The following is a 16,244-nucleotide window of genomic DNA, read 5'->3' on the forward strand; positions in this document are numbered from 1 at the left end:
TTGCAATATACAAATGACGAATTGATCAAGGGGGAGTATTGTGAAATAAAACATGTGATCAATTATATGGGAGGGATGCCTCCCAGGAGGTGTGTGTTGGGGAAAAGATGTCTCTCCGACACATCCTTTCATCTTGTATATAAGTGGGTCTTTCACATTGCAATGGGACTAATAGATCATTTGAACTATTCATTTGTCTCTCTTTGCATTCATTTTACAACAAAAAGCAATTTACAAAGATGCCGGTCACTTTATGGGCAATTTGATTAAATTTTGAAGCCCCTGCTCCATCCCCAGCCATGGCACATGGAGTTTGGGGAGCAGCCGCTAGATGCGGTGTCCCCCAGCACCAGCAGCAGAGACCACTTCACGGACCCGGTGCCGTCGTGCTGCTCACGGGACGCGTCTCTCCCGACAAGCCTGAGCGCTGAGCTCTACTCTGCTGTAAGTAACAACGGATCACAACGCATCCCCTTGGGCTGCTTACCCTTGGATCGATCCTGAGTTCCATCTTTTAGTTTAATCACGACATTTCGGTTCTCGGCGCTTCAAATCGAGCGCGGGATCGATCAGCAGGCAAAGGGTTTCTGAAGAATCCTGATGGAGTGCCGCCCCGAAGGCGTTCGACAGAATGCCCCAACCAAAACGGGTGGGTATCTGTCTGTGTCTGATCTACCTGTCTGCCAGGAAATCGCCGCGACGCGAAAGAGCCTGCTGCCCACCGACAACGACACTGTAATGGACTGACCAATACACTCGTCCACCGGTAATGTAGTGGCAATGCACCAGTGTTCCCTTCAACATTTTCTTCCTCTTGATTGTTTTCAAAGCTTTCCTTGTTCCAGTTGTTTGTGGACTTGCTATAAACAACAACAACAACTGGGTCACGATGCTTGCTAAATTAGTAGTACGTGCCACATCCTCAACCATAACCTTAATCTTTATCAGTTTCAATCTTAAGTGGTATTTTCCAGGATACTCGAGGCCACATCAGCTGGAAAACGACGGTACGTACGGTCGTAAATAGCAACCGAGGACAAGAGCTAGATGTAAACTATTGATCGTTTTGGTGGCGAATCTTCTTGCAAAAGTATAAAAGTCTAAATCAGTATGTGCCCCCATCATCGACCACAGCCTCAGTCTTTTACTGGTTTTCGCCTGAAGTGGTATGTATATTCCTGGATACTCAATGGAAGACCAGCATTTCAACATTCATCCCACCGGCACATGCTCGGTAATCTACTGGCAATGCACTGGTGTTTCCTTCAGTATTTATTCCTCTCCATTGGGTTCATCATATTATTTGTTTCAGTTGTTTGTGGACTTAATCTTTTATTAGTTTGCACCTAAAGTGGTATATTCTATGATACTCAAGGCCACATCAGCTTGAAAACGACGCCAAATAAATAGCAACCAAGACAACAGCAAGAGACGCTAGATACATGTAAACTATTGACCGTTTTGATGGTGAATCTTCTTGGAAAGATAAATGATTCCATCTTTTCTGGTCTTGAATGGGACAAGGGCGATGCTTGTGTGCTACCGCTAAACAATACTAGTATATTATTCAAGCTTCCTGTATGGTTACTTTAGAAATATGACCAAAGATACAATCGTTCTGCGGTCCTCGCAGCATATTCATTACCCAACAACTCCATTACTCAAGCAAAGGTTTGTATAGCCAGCTCCATCTTGGAAACCATGTTAGAGGGTGTAATCTGGTTGCTAATCCTGAAGCTCGGGGATGCCCTGGCAAATGAGGCAGCTGTTCTAGGGAAGTCGTTTCTCGTCGAAGCATCCGCTCTGCAAGGCCTGTTTGGCGAGATACGGAAAATGAAGGAGGAGCTGGAGAGCATGCAGGCCTTCTTCCGAACCGTCGAGCGGTTCAAGGATGCCGACGAGACAACGGTTGCATTCGTGAAGCAGATCAGGGGCCTTGCCTTTAACATCGAGGATGTTATTGACGAGTTCACCTTCAAGCTGGGGGAAGACCGTGAGGGGATGTTTCTGTTGAAAGCAATTAGGAGGGTCAGGCAGATCAAGACATGGTACCGGCTAGCCAACAATCTGCGTGACATCAAAGCAAATCTCAAGAGTGCTGCTGAGAGAAGGCGCAGGTATGACCTCAAGGGTGTTGAGAGGGACGCAAAGCTGACAAGAACAGGCAGCTCAAACAGAAGGCCTGCAGAGTCTGTACATTTTAAAAGGGCAGATGATCTTGTCGGGATCGCGGAGAATAGAGACTTGCTGAAGAAATGGATGAAAGATGAGGAGCAGCGACACATGATCATCACTGTCTGGGGCATGGGAGGCGTTGGTAAGACAACACTTGTTGCGCATGTCTACAACGCCATCAAGACTGACTTTGACACCTGTGCTTGGATCACCGTGTCTCATAGCTATGAAGCAAATGATCTGCTAAGACAGATTGTTGAAGAGTTCCGGAAGAATGACAGGAAGAAGGAATTTCCAAATGATGTTGATGTTACAGATTACAGAAGCCTGGTGGAGACAATCCGCCGTTACCTAGAGAAGAAAAGGTATGTTCTTGTCCTAGATGATGTTTGGAGTGTGAATGTTTGGTTTGACAGCAAAGATGCTTTTTTTGGTGGCAAACTTGGTCGGATAATTTTCACATCAAGGATATATGAGGTCGCACTGCTTGCTTCTGAAGCCCAGATGATTAACCTGCAACCCTTGCAAAACCACTATGCATGGGATCTGTTTTGTAAAGAGGCGTTTTGGAAGAATGAAAACAGAGACTGCCCACCAGAACTGCAGTATTGGGCAAACAAGTTTGTGGAGAAATGCAATGGCTTGCCGATCGCTATCGTGTGCATCGGGCGCCTCCTGTCGTTCAAGAGCGCGACCTTCCTGGAGTGGGAGAACGTATACAGAACTCTTGAGCTGCAGTTTACAAACAACTGCATCCTGGATATGAACATAATCTTGAAGGTTAGCTTGGAAGACTTGCCACACAACATGAAGAACTGCTTTCTCTACTGCTGCATGTTCCCAGAGAACCATGTGATGCAAAGGAAGTGGCTGGTACGGCTTTGGGTCGCAGAAGGATTTATCGAGGAGAGTGAGCATAAGACACTGGAGGAGGTTGCAGAGGATTACCTGACAGAACTCATCAATCGGTGTCTGCTGGTTGAGGTTAAGAGGAATGAATCAGGATACGTCGATGATTTCCAGATGCATGACATCCTTCGTGTGTTGGCCCTCTCCAAGGCACGCGAAGAGAATTTCTGCATCGTCCTCGATTACTCAAGGACCAATCTTATTGGGAAAGCACGCCGTTTATCGATCCAAAGAGGGGATATCGCACACCTTGCAGAGTCCGTGCCGCACCTCCGCTCCTTGCTTGTCTTCCAGAATTCACTGACTTTCGGCTCGCTCCGTTCATTCTCAAGGTCTGTTCAGTTGATGTCTGTCTTGAATCTGCAAGATAGTTCCATTGAGAGTCTGCCAAATGAGGTGTTTGACTTGTTCAACCTGCGTTATCTCGGCCTTAGGCGAACTAAAATTTCAAACATCTCACGGCTGATCGGAAGGCTACAGAATCTGCTTGTGTTAGATGCATGGAAAAGCAAAATCACCAACCTTCCAGTGGAAATCACAAGGCTCTCTAAGTTGACGCATCTTATCGTCACCGTGAAGCCGCAGATACCGGCTATGCAGTTTGTTCCTTCTATTGGCGTGCCAGCACCTGCTGGCATGTGGTCTTTGGCAAGCCTGCAGACGTTACTGCTGGTGGAATCCAGCTCAGAAATGGTGCATTACCTTGGTGCTCTGGTTCTGCTGAGATCATTCCGCATCAGTAGGGTTCAGGGCTGCCATTGTGAAAAGCTCTTCAAAGCTATCACCAATATGGTCCATCTAACCCGGCTAGGGATCCATGCGGATGACGAGCAGGAAGTCTTGCAGCTCGACGCACTCAACCCACCTCCGTTACTCCAGAAGCTTTTCTTGCTAGGGACGCTAGAGAAAGAATCGCTGCCTCGGTTCTTCTTGTCCATCAGTAAACTGAAAAGCCTCACCATTCTGCGGCTCGTCTGGTCGAAGCTCGAGGAGGACATGTTCTGCTACCTCGAGGAGCTGCAGCAGCTGGTGAAGCTCCAGCTTTATGATGCGTTTGATGGCAGCCGGATGCACTTCCGTGCAACGTCGTTTCAGAAGCTTCGTGTGCTCAAGATCTGGGGAGCTCCACATCTCAGCCGGATGATGATCAGGAGAGGGGCGATGCCCAGCTTGGTCGATCTGAAGCTCCTGCTCTGCCCGGAGCTGAAGTCGTTGCCGTGCGGGATTGAGCATGTGGCTAGCCTTGAAGAGCTAACCTTGGATTCTACGGCGGAAGAGCTTGTCGACAGGGTTCGCCGCAAGAAAGAGGACAACATATCTCATGTTCAGAGGGTTTACGTTGGTTTCGTCAGGAACCGCGAGCTGGCTGCAGAGAGGATTCAGTAGTAGATGCAGCTCCCTCTTCTCTACTGCTATTTGTTTCATCTCTACTGTAATTTCATCTATACTACTACTTATAAGTCATCTGATGTAACTTGGAACCTTCTGTTTTTATTCACACGGTGCAAAGCCTTATTTTATTTTTGTGCATTTTAAAGTCTTCCTGCATCCATGTTTGTTTTTAGTCTTTACTATATTTTCCATGATCAAAGTCAGCTGCATTTAAGTTGTAATTCAACATGGTTCACTTATTGTCTGAACCTTTTTTGTTTGGGCACACTTATGTTTGAACTTTAGTAACAGATCATGCCAGAATCACTGTAGTTTTGGCTTTAGATTTGTGTATAGCTTATTTCCCTTCCAACACACAACATGATTATTTTTCCCGCGTGATAAATATGGTCTTGAACAAGGCCAGACGGCACGAAATTTAACCTGTAACTTCAATGGGTTCCATTTAGAAAACGGCTTTTCTTATTGTACTGATTACATTTTATTTCCAGGGTAATCGTACGCCGAAAATGCACCCCAACTGCATACAATTCCTTGCATCTTCGAGCCGTAGCAGAGCTCCTACCTTATTGTTCGGATCGAATTAAGCACCAACATCGCATATCTTATCATCAATCAAGTGTTTGCGAGGAGCTAAATTTTTCTATGACCCTGTTTTATTTGTACTATCATTTGTCATGAGAAATGGGAAAAAAGTAGAAGGGCTCACAGAGCTACCCTGCATGTAATTTAGATACAGAGAGAATATTTCAATAAGGAAATTTTAGCTATGAAATGATTTGCCCAATGTGAGCCCAAATTAAAAAGTGAGACAGAGGAGTTACCAGTCAAGTTCAAGAATCCGTCCGATGAACCAATTAACTTGACGATTAATCTCTTTAACTTACGGATTGGCTTATTAATCCCCTATTCCTAGCCAACCGAGCAGCTACAAGTTAACGATTTCCCTAACAGTGTCAGGAAATATCTACTTCTTACGATTTCCCTAACAGTGTCAGGAAATATCAACTTCTTACAGCTAAAATCTTCAGAATTCCAAGTAATGTTTGACAGATATTGTGAACATAATTAAACAGAAAATTCATGTGATTTCTTTTCTGGTATGACCATTTACATTTACAGTTGGCCCGCGGTAAGTCCGTTGCGACTTGCCAAAACCATGGTAGAGTTGTATTCCCATGTACAAAATGGTGAGCCTTTGGCAAGGTGCAAATACTGATGCTTCAGCACCAAAATTCCAACAATCATTTTAGACTCTTTCTGAAAATTTACAACTCGTTTTCAAGGGCTTTTGTACAACTTTAAGGGCGTCGCGACGTGATGATTTCGCCGTGATTTCCTACCCGTCTACTTACTTACAAGCAACCGCCGATAAATTACATAGTTCTACGAAAAATGATTAGCACTTTGCCATCTTGTTTGTGGACTGTAATTGTTGATCTAGCTAGTAGGGAGTCCTTGGAGGACCGGAGGATGTCCTGACGATTTCAGAACCAAGGTCATGTATCTTTTGCAGCATCAGGGCCTTCTCCCGCTCCAGCTGCTGTATGTACACCTCCTGCTCGTCCTGGACGCCCTCCACCTCCGTCAGGGCCAGCGACAGCGACTCCAGGTCACCGCCGTCATCGACCAAGCCCGCGCATTTCTTCAAGCTGTCCCTCATCTGTTCAGAGTTTCAAAGGATGTTCATCACACAGGACATATACACAGTGATGGATGTCACAGAGGAGGATTAATGATGGCAGGAGTGAACAGCAAGCATGGATTTATGCATTGGCTCACCTGTGCTGATATCTTGTGTCCTTTGCCAAGGGCGGACGCGTCTGTCAGCAGGCTGGTTTTCTTTTTCGAGTCGGCGACTCTTCGGGCGATCTTCACGTGGATTTCTCCGCTCCGCACTCCTTGCAGCGGTATCCATTTGTCGGCGGGTTGATTCGGAGAAAGCATGCTGTATTCGACGGTGCAGTTCCCTATGCTGGCGGTTGGAAGGACCGCGTTATGGTCCTTGACATGCAGGATCAGGGGTTCTCCGGTTTCTGCAAACTCAAATGTCTGGTTCCAATTTGGAGCCAGCGTCTTGTAAATGACCTGCATAGAAAGAATTACTCAAGCTCAAATTGGTTGCCACACCTAGCAACTGCAAGTAAAAGACTTGACTTATTCTGCGGCCTCAGATACAGAAATGGTGGCAAAAACATGATTGCTCGAGTTAGCATTATAGATGCCAACAAACTCCCTAACGTTCTTACGTCAGCTCTTCCACTATGCTCACCTGCTAAGCAGATGCTATGCTTGCAGGATTTGGATTAATCTGGAGTAACCTGACACACTATCAAATAATTATTCATGACATATACTGCTACATTAGAGCACAGTTTATGCCTTCGCCGTGGTACTGAGCTTATTTTCTCTGCTTTAAAACTGCTCAGAAATTCAGTATGACTTGCGCTGTTTCTACTGGGACAGATTCCATGTAAGAGAAATGTAATGGAACTTTTGATTGATGAAAAATAAAAATAGAACTAATCACCAGACCTTGGTTCGCTTCTTCTTGTTCCCATATTGCACCCTGACATATGGATCACTAGTTCCTCTAAGATCAGCAGCAACAAGATCCCTGGCTTCAACTATTACTAGCTCGATCCAGCCAGCTTCAACTTTACTGCTTGATCTCTGAAAAAAGAAGCGCAATTCACATTCCAAAGGCATAAATCAGTTGAAAAAATGGTACACCAAGAAAGACTATATGAGGCTATCTGAATAAACAGAATCAAGGATAAACAACTAGTAGTGGAGGGTCTCATGCGTACTGCTAAACTAACATAAAAAAATAAAAGTTCTAGTAGGGTCCTTAGCAAAATACTGCCAGTATACACACCTTCAGACTGTCGTTCAGATCATTTGGTATTGCCTCTATTTCGAGCCTGATCTCTCCTGAATCTACTTTTTCAAGTGGTACCCAGACATCTCGGCTAGCACCATCTAGAAGTCCCTCCAGATTTACTCTTGCACTGCCAATGCAATCATCACTAAATGTATCTAAATTATAGCATTTGACCTTCAGATATTCACCACCACCAATCTCTTCAAATTCAAACTTGTCGTTCCAGACCGGCTGGGCCGTACGAGAGAGCGTCTTCGTTCTGTATAGAGCCTAGTGGAATAATCTGATGTTAGGATACAAATTTATCTAAGCTGAATATATTGTTTTTGTTAGTGAAATCAAAGTTGAAGGTAACAAAAACCTTTCCATACTGGAGTTTCACATAAGGATCACATTTCCCAGATTTACTGTTTACTGCAAGGGCCCTACCCTCCACTACTTTGACTCTGAGCATCCTTCCTGTCCTTGATTGAAGCTTCGGTGATCCATCAATAGAACATTGAAATTCATTGCTTAGAGAGTTACTCAATGTAACCGACCCATCAGAGAATTGCCATTCTTTTAGAACAAGGCTGACAGTTAACTGCAAACAAAAGGATTTGGAACAGTTTGATGTGCAATCAATAAGTAAATATAGACCAGTTAAAAAAGTAAATATAAACAAAAACAGGTAGAAGGAAAGAAATGGCATAATGAGCCAATCCTGTAGTTAACCAGTCTAGTTGACGGTAAGCACCAAGGACTTATTTAACATTACTACCGTGCCAGTTTGATTCAAAATAATGTTATTGCACTACCAATAGATCCTTCAACATTTTAACTTTTAAGGAAGATATTGTACAGCAAATACCGAGAGTGTTACAGCAAAACAACCCATCAGCATGGCACACGAGCATGTTGTACGCCAAATCTAAGAAGTTGTTGGGCCTACTTGACCGCACCATATAATTTGAAGGATCACGGGTGCAATTTAGTCATACAAGTTAGTAAGGTCCTAATCTGTAATTGTATACAAGCAGTAAGGATAACCTCCAAAACATATGGCATAAGTGGCAAAGCAGACAAGAGCAATGTATTGTTTTTTAGATAGCTTATGAAAGTTAGCCAGCAAGTATGATGAATTCATGCACTAGCAGTTACAATCTTATATCAGGTATAAAAAAACTGGCTATATTATGAGAAGAACTGATGATGCGGAGATAGTTAGTTAGTTACTAAAGAAAAAATGCCGATAAATAGGCAAGTTACCTCGCCTGTAATATCCTCCTCAAATGGAACCACCATACCAACTTCTTTCCCACAATGCTCGGCATGCCTTGCAACCACACCATCATTATGTCCTATAGCCCAAAATATTGTCGAGCCATCTAAAACATACTTGACCTGTTTAAATCGATTCCTTAGTGTCTTTGTTATACAGGAAGAATCTCAAATGTCTAAAGTGATGAAAAACATAGTGAAACAAGAAGAGCACCATGTCTACCTACCTTTATCTCGCAGCTTGTCAGATAATTGTACTTGACACCATCAGAATCCAGTTCATACAGAAGAAACTTGACAAAACCTGTCTCTCCATGCAGTACCATGTTAAATGTGCTATTCCATGTAGGATTTGGACCCTCACAAGTAGTTGTTTTTCTCGTCAAAGTGCCAACTTCTACCTCAATAAATGTATGTGCCTTCCTGTTAAGAGGAGTCCCAGGTGTAGTGTTTCCACTTGAGCTTTGGTGATTCGCTAACTCATTAGTTCTGCTCTTTCTGCCAAGATTACTAGCTGAAACAACAGTAACAGAAAGAACACCACCAACTGCTTGTTTCTTCAGATCTACTGGTGGCAAAGAAAAGCAGAGACGGCGAGGCTCAACCATTGTCTTAGCTATTGTTTCAGTCAAAAGCTTTACCTGAATGGATTTAAGAAACATGCATTAGATATGTCACCTGAATTTGGCCTCTAAATGTCAGTACACAATGGCAGACACCATTACGTTGAGAAAATGCAAAGATATCAAGGACTGAACTAAATGGTCCACACAGACCCACCAGCCATGTTGAGACACCCGGTAACTCCATACCAGGAACTGTTTGGCTTCCACCACTTCCAAATGCTACACCTATTCTGACTTCTGGAGTAGATTCAAAAGAATAGAGGACAGCTTCACCATCAAGAATGGGACTCAATAGAAGCTGCAACAATGTAATCTGAATCAGAGATAGTAGCAGAACTCAATCCTGCACAGCACAGTACGGTGCTGCAACTCGGGAGAGTCGATTGTTATCAATTCAGATCTGTTAAACATACAGTGTACTCCCCACATTCCAAATTAGTTGGACCGGGTCTATAGAAAATTATACTCCCTCCTTCCCACAAAATAGATCCCCTAAGTTTCTCTTAAATCAAACTGTCTCAAGTTTGACCAAACTTTAAAAAGTCTGGCATGAGACAAAACTTAAAAGGACTTAATCTTTTGGGAAGGAGGGAGTATAAACATCTACAACACCAAATTATTTCATCATATCTTATCATAAAATATATTTCCATACTAGTATATATACTTGATTTGTAGCTATTAGCACATTTTCCCATAGACTGAGTCAAATCTAGAGAGTTTAAATTAGGACAAAGCTAGAACTTTAATTAATTTGGAACAGAGGGAGTAGTCAGACAAAAACAGGTAACAGTGTAACCATTGGGGTAAAAAATCAATGTACGGAAAATTCACTAAGCCTTGCAAAAAAAATGCTTCCTGTGAAATAATACAAGACAGCATGTCCTTGCTGTGACAAAGGCTTGTAATCTAAACTGCGTGCTAAAGCTTTTTTTCCTTTGTAAAACTTATAATTAAATGGCTCTTACAAAACACATTTTTCGTAGTCAGCCTCTTGACATCATTAAACGAAGTTGGGAATATGTCACTTTCAAATTAGATATAATGGTTAGAAAGAGCATAACCAATGGAGATAGCAGAAGACATACATCGCCCTTGATGTGGATGCTGTTTATAACAATGCGAGCAGTGCCCATCAGAGGTTTTGCTAATTTCGCCATAAACATCACGCTCATCTCTTTGCTGTGCCAATCAAAACCCAAGGACATGACTTGCTGCATATTCAAAAATAAATATATTATAGTGTTAAGTTGTGTCTTAAATAAATTGTGGATTGTAGAAATCTTTCATATAGCACACAATACAGAATATGGACAACTACCTGTTCACCTGAAGTCATCCAGCGCATACCCTGCTCTCCCAAGGTAGGTGGGCAAGAACCGAGTGAAAATTCCTGTAATTCTATTTTATCCTGGGGATGTAAACCAAGGATTTAGCACTGCAACCAGAATAGCAAACAAAGAAGGAAAATCAATTAAGGGGAACTTACTATCAGTTTTGGTTTTCGATTCTTTAAGCGTCTCTGCAAAGTTATAGACTCAGGTCAGCTACTTATAAACAAAATACTGTAGAAACCAGTAAGCAACATATCTTACAATACACATTGACTGCCTCAGATTAACAGAACCAAAAGGAATTTAGTAATGAATTTGATTCGTAGATCATCAAATTCCATCAAATGCATATAGGAGTAGTATAGTCTAATTTGATTTGCCAAAACCTTTTGAGCTACTGGCTGCTAAGTTGCATCCAAGCACAAAATATAATTTCAAGATACGGCGCAGAAGCTCACCTCGACAGTAGATTGGAACTTCTTTGATAGTTTCGGTTCCATGTAGTTGGGCCAAACTTCTATCAAAAGTTTGTTCAACCACTCGCAGGGCTCTATTGGAGTGGTAGGCTGCAACAGAGTAAAATGAGTATTGACTGTATCTCCATAAACAAACAGTAACATAGATGAAGTAAGGGAACATCACATACTGTTGTGTTCAGTATAAGGTGCTTCCATCTTTTGTTCAAATCTTCTACAGCCATCTTCCGTTTAAACCTCCCATACTGCACCAGTGATACGAAAGGGTAAGGACTAAGAAGACAAACGGAACCATTAGGGACCCAGATAAAATGATGTTTGCTGCTAATCTCGCATTCAAAAATCAAAATCATTAGCACTTGACAGAACAAAACATATCAGTATTTCTGAACAAATAAAAAGTTATACTTCACACTTTGCTTCTCTTTCAGAAAGTAAAGAGTATCATGTGAATGCCAAAGACCAGACATTCTATATATATTGTGCTACTATATAAAAGGGTAAGAAGTAAGAAGACAAACAAATCATTAGGGGCCCAGATAAAATGCTGCTTGCAGCTAACCTCACATGCAAAATCATTATCAGCACTTGACAGAACAAAACAGATCAGGATTTCCGAATAAATAAATAAATATAGTTCACACTCTGTTTTTCTTTCAGAAAGTAGTAGACACTGAAGTACAAAAGTATCATGTGAATGCCCAAGACCAGATATTATATATATATTGTGCTACTAAAAGTAAGATGGCATCAAGCTTACCTACAAATCTATTCATGATCTGAACAAAACACAAGCGAAAAGAAACAACAGCTACCTGAATGGTCGCCCAGACGGCGGCCGCGAGGGGCACCCAGTTGGAGAAAGGCACGACCCAGCGCTCGACGAACCACGCGAAGAGGCCGAGGGGGATGAGGAACGGGAGCAGGGGCTGCTCCACCATGACCTGGTTGAAGAAGTCGAGCGCATCCTTGGCGTGCAGCTTCTTGAGCCCCTTCTTCGCCATCTCTGCACGGACCCTTGGCCCTTGGGCTTCAGGAGCAAGCCGCTCTTGTAGTTGTAGGATTCCACAGGCACAAGCACACACAACCTGGTGTGGTGACTGACAGAGATGACTTTTTTTTGGTGCTTTATGATGCCTTTGTTCCCACTGATTCTTGTCTTGCTCCTAATCCCATCTCATCTTTTTGCCCACACCACACAGCTTTGTCCGTCCACCTGCAATTTAGCACGAGTTAATGGGTGCCCGCATCATGAAGAGACACCACCATGGCAGTGGCAGGCACCATGAGATGGTGATTAGGACCTAGAAACTACTGCTACTATTGGCTACAGTACTATTTGCTCCCACTGGCGAGATCTTTGAGTTTAAGATGTCCTTTCTCTCCCCATTCCCCCCATCTTTCAGTTTTAGTTCCTGAATTGAAATCCATGGCTCGTGCTGGTAGGAATTTATCATGGAGAAATTGACCTGCTGCTGTTTGGCTACGGCGGCAATTGCTCTGCTCCCTCCCACCCACCCACTTGTGAGATCTTTCAGTTTGGCCTGTCCTTTTCCCCCCTGTACTCGTAGATGAAATTCACGCCGCGTGCAAGCGATTATTATGGGGGGAATTGACCCAGATGAGCCTGCCTGCCCCGAGTCAATGGCCGAATCACGAGCCGTCTAGAACCGCGGAAAAGTAGAGGGGGGAAAGTCTATGGTCTAGTGTCTTGGTCAGAATCCGGGCGACATCACAATCTGGTGCTGAAGGGTCGGAATAATCAATCGGCACGAAGACCTCCATGAATGCGCGGAAGGAGGAGGGTAAGAGAAGAGATGGAACCAACCTGGCGCCGCCGGGAGAGCGGCGTGGACCAGACTGCTGGCCGGCAGGCAGGCAGGCAGGCGACCAACCGCTCCCGGAACACACGGCCTCCCGCGGTCGCCTCGCGGTTTCGCCGGCCGGAGGAGCCCCGGATTGAAACGAAGCCTCGACCGATCTCCCCGGCGGAGCCTCCTCCTGGCCGCCGGCGCCGGGGCAATATGGAAACTTTCGGGGCCGGTTGGGGTCGGGATCGATCGGGGCGGGTCGGGACGGGGCGGGCAGGCTTCCTTCCTTCCTTTGGATTGGGGCGCTGGCTCGCTGTCCGTCGCTGGGTTTGGAAACTTTGGGTGGGAGCGGGGGAGCGGAGGGGAGGGCAGGGGGGGGGGGAGGCGGAATGCGTCAAATTTGGAAGGTTCGTCTCTCTCGTCGCCTCTGCCCCGCCTTGGTGGGAGAGGGAGGGAGGCAGTTGGAGTTTAATCAACCGCACCGCACTCCTCCGCTCCGCTCCTCTGACAGCCACCACGAGGGGGGAGAAGAGGAGGAAAAAGACGACGACGACGACGACGACGGTGTCCGTCCCTGGAAGTGGAAGTTCCTGCCTCAACTGTGCTGTGCCTGTGCCTGTGCGTGGCGGTGTGATCGGAACCGCCACCCCCACCGGGTCCGGGTGGCGAATAAATGATGACGAGATACCGTTTGGGCGGGCGGGCGGGTGGGTGGCGGTCGCCGTCGATCTGTCCCCGACGACGACGCGTGCCGGGCTGCATTCGCGCTGACGATGCCTGCGCGCGCGTACGGAATTGGTTATGTCTGCCTGCGTGTGTCTTTGTCGCCCGGTCATCCTTCATTTTCGTGGGCTGCAATATAGCAAGAGCAAGTCTAGTAGAACCCTCGAACCCTTAAAACAAAAATCAGTTTTAAGGGTCGAGAATTACACATTTTTAACATTTTTAAGGGTTAAAAAACAGAAGCAATGACTAACCCTCAAACCCAACCCTTATAACGGAATATTTCGTTATAAGGATTGGGTTTGAACCCTTATAACGGAATATTCCGTTATAAGGATTGGGTTTGAGGATTCTAGTCTTTGCCCCAACCCCCAACCTTAAAACTGTCATTCATATATCACACATTTCATCACATTTCATCATATGACATATCACAAATTCAATCACATTTAACATAAAACAATAATCATTCTAGTTATTATTACAACACCGAATAAAACAATACTCATTCAAATCATTACAACAATGTTTGAGCAAATAACAACATAAAACAATGTTTCAGCAAATTACAACAATTGTTCGAATCAAATAAGACATAGAAAAGTAAAACAAAGATACATCATGGGCCAACTTGGCAAACCTACGGACGGACTCCGTGGTTGTATCTTTCCCAATGCGAAGATACTCGTCGGTATAATCCGCGGGTATGCCATAAGCGAGTACCCGCTTTGCCGCCGATATCTTTTGATATGCACTAAACCCCATGATACCGGCGACGGATCTACAACGTTTAAAGTAATAGGAGGCAGCCTCACAATCGTTGACAATCTTCACAAACAAACTACGACGCATTCGGTACCTTCTGCGAAAGAGACGAGGAGGGTATGTAGGTACCTCCGCGAAGTAGTCTTGCATCAAATGCTCGTGTCCGAGAACACGGTTCCGGTAGATGGTGAGTCGCCCCATCGTCGACCCTCTCCTCTGATCCATAAGCTTCAAGCGGTCTTCAAACGCTTGGACGTCGACGAGGAGGCTCATCATCTCAACGTCGTCGTCGTGCAACAACTCGTCAAGGTCCGAATCGTCAGATGGCGACCAATCCGACGCATCGGACAACGAGTCCATCTACAATGTGAGTGGCAACAATTGTGAGTAATGTCCAATGAAGCAAAAATGTAAAAATGAAGCAAAAAAGCAAAAATGGGTACCTCAAACTTCGGTGTTGCGGAGGGCCGGCCGGGGAGGCGGCGCTGGGAGGGGCGGCCGGGACGGGGCGACGCTGCGGAGGGCCGGCCGGCGGCAGCGGAGGGGAGGCGGGGGCTGCGGAGTGGCTGCGGGGACGGGGCGGCGCTGCGGGGTTGCGGAGGCGCTGCGGGTACGGGGCGGCGCTGCGGGGCTGCAGAGGGCCGGCGGGGACGGGGCGGCGCTGCGGCGGGGCGTCGGCGGGGCGGCGCTGCGGAGCGGCGGCGGGGGCGGCGCGGCGCTGCGGACGGGGAGGCGCTGCGGCAGTGGCGGCGATGCGGACGGGGCAGACGGGGCGACGCTGCGGAGGGGCTGCGGCGGGGCGGGGAAGCGGCGGCGGAGGGCGGCGGAAGGGCGGCCGGGGCGGCCGGAGCGGAGTGGCGGCGGCGACGGATCGAGGGAGGGAGCTGAAACTTCCCTCCCGCGCTGGAGAGGAAGTGGAGTGCAGGTCGGGGACAGTTTCTCCCCCCAACCCTCACTTCTACAGGCTGCGAGGGCGTTTACAGGTTCGACCTCTAAATTTTTTTACGGGTTTAAGGGTTCTAGTCTACGTCGTTTTGTCGACAAAAACTGTAAAAAACGGTTATTTTCCAGAATTTGAGGGTTTGAGGGTTCTACTAGACTTGCTCTAACCCTCCCACTAAGCTTATCGCGGACAGAAACAATGCGAGCACCAGGACTTGATTTATGATGGACTGGGATATTAAGATCGCTCTAATCATTCAATTATAGAATGATTTATGCAATATAATACTCCTAATATATGTATTTTGGGAACATGTTTCACCTGGATCCTAATACTTGGTCCAATAGGAAAAAAATAAGTATTGAGGATGATGATTTTATTACTAGTAGTTTTACGGAGGAGGAGGTGAAGAAGGCCTTATTTTCTATGAAAAGCAATAAAGCCCCAGGTCCAGATAATATTCCTGCTAAATTTTATAAACACTGTTGGGAGTTTGTTAAAAAAGATCTGATGAGATTGCTTGATGCTTTTCATAATAATTCTTTGGATGTGGCTCGTTTGAATTATGGGGTGATCAGTTTGCTTCCTAAGCTAGATGGAGCTAAGAAGATTCAACAATACGTACCTATCTGTTTGCTTCGTTGTCCTTATAAGTTGATCACTAAAGTCTTAAATGACAGGGTGGCTCTGTACTCTGATGTGCTTATTAGTAGACATCAAAATGCCTTTATCAAACATAGAAATATAATGGATGGTATCCTAACTTTACATGAGGTTTTACATCATACTCGGCGTCAGAAAAATGTGGCATAGTGCTAAAATTGGATTTTGAAAAAGCCTATGATAAGATCAATTGGGAGTTCCTTCTGGAGTGTCATAGGAACAGGGGGTTTGGAGAAACTTGGTGTGGATGGATAAAAAAGATTTTGTATGATGGCACGGTGTG

General features: G+C 45.2%; 2 protein-coding genes across 4 annotated transcripts; one reads left to right on the forward strand and one right to left on the reverse strand.

Moving 5' to 3' along the window:
* Window positions 1–286: 286 nt before the first annotated feature.
* On the forward strand, window positions 287–5,263 carry LOC123439190 (disease resistance protein RPM1-like). 3 transcript variants are annotated; one of them, XR_006630046.1, is made up of 3 exons: window positions 287–766; window positions 975–1,234; window positions 4,968–5,263. XR_006630046.1 is itself a non-coding variant. In XM_045115931.1 (2 exons), exon 2 carries the CDS (start codon window positions 1,702–1,704, stop codon window positions 4,468–4,470), a length of 2,769 nt encoding a protein of 922 aa, XP_044971866.1. In that variant the 5' UTR covers window positions 287–907; window positions 975–1,701; the 3' UTR covers window positions 4,471–4,621. The 3 variants fall into 3 exon arrangements, 2 of the variants coding, with proteins under 2 accessions (XP_044971866.1, XP_044971867.1); XM_045115931.1 differs by lacking the exon at window positions 4,968–5,263 and having other exon boundaries at window positions 287–907; window positions 975–4,621; XM_045115932.1 differs by lacking the exon at window positions 4,968–5,263 and having other exon boundaries at window positions 975–4,621.
* A 426-nt stretch (window positions 5,264–5,689) lies between these two features.
* LOC123442441 (extended synaptotagmin-1) lies at window positions 5,690–13,191 on the reverse strand. Its single transcript, XM_045118490.1, has 15 exons — window positions 12,885–13,191; window positions 11,872–12,272; window positions 11,227–11,301; window positions 11,039–11,146; window positions 10,736–10,768; window positions 10,568–10,657; window positions 10,335–10,460; window positions 9,401–9,544; window positions 8,848–9,261; window positions 8,609–8,743; window positions 7,722–7,943; window positions 7,355–7,630; window positions 7,012–7,149; window positions 6,259–6,564; window positions 5,690–6,139 (listed from the first exon to the last, which is right to left on the reverse strand). The coding sequence occupies exons 2-15, from the start codon at window positions 12,058–12,060 to the stop codon at window positions 5,921–5,923; spliced, it is 2,475 nt and encodes an 824-aa protein (XP_044974425.1). The 5' UTR covers window positions 12,061–12,272; window positions 12,885–13,191; the 3' UTR covers window positions 5,690–5,920.
* Window positions 13,192–16,244: the final 3,053 nt, after the last annotated feature.

The sequence above is a fragment of the Hordeum vulgare genome, chromosome 3H (assembly GCF_904849725.1).
Source record: "Hordeum vulgare subsp. vulgare chromosome 3H, MorexV3_pseudomolecules_assembly, whole genome shotgun sequence".
Taxonomy (NCBI): Eukaryota; Viridiplantae; Streptophyta; class Magnoliopsida; order Poales; family Poaceae; genus Hordeum; species Hordeum vulgare.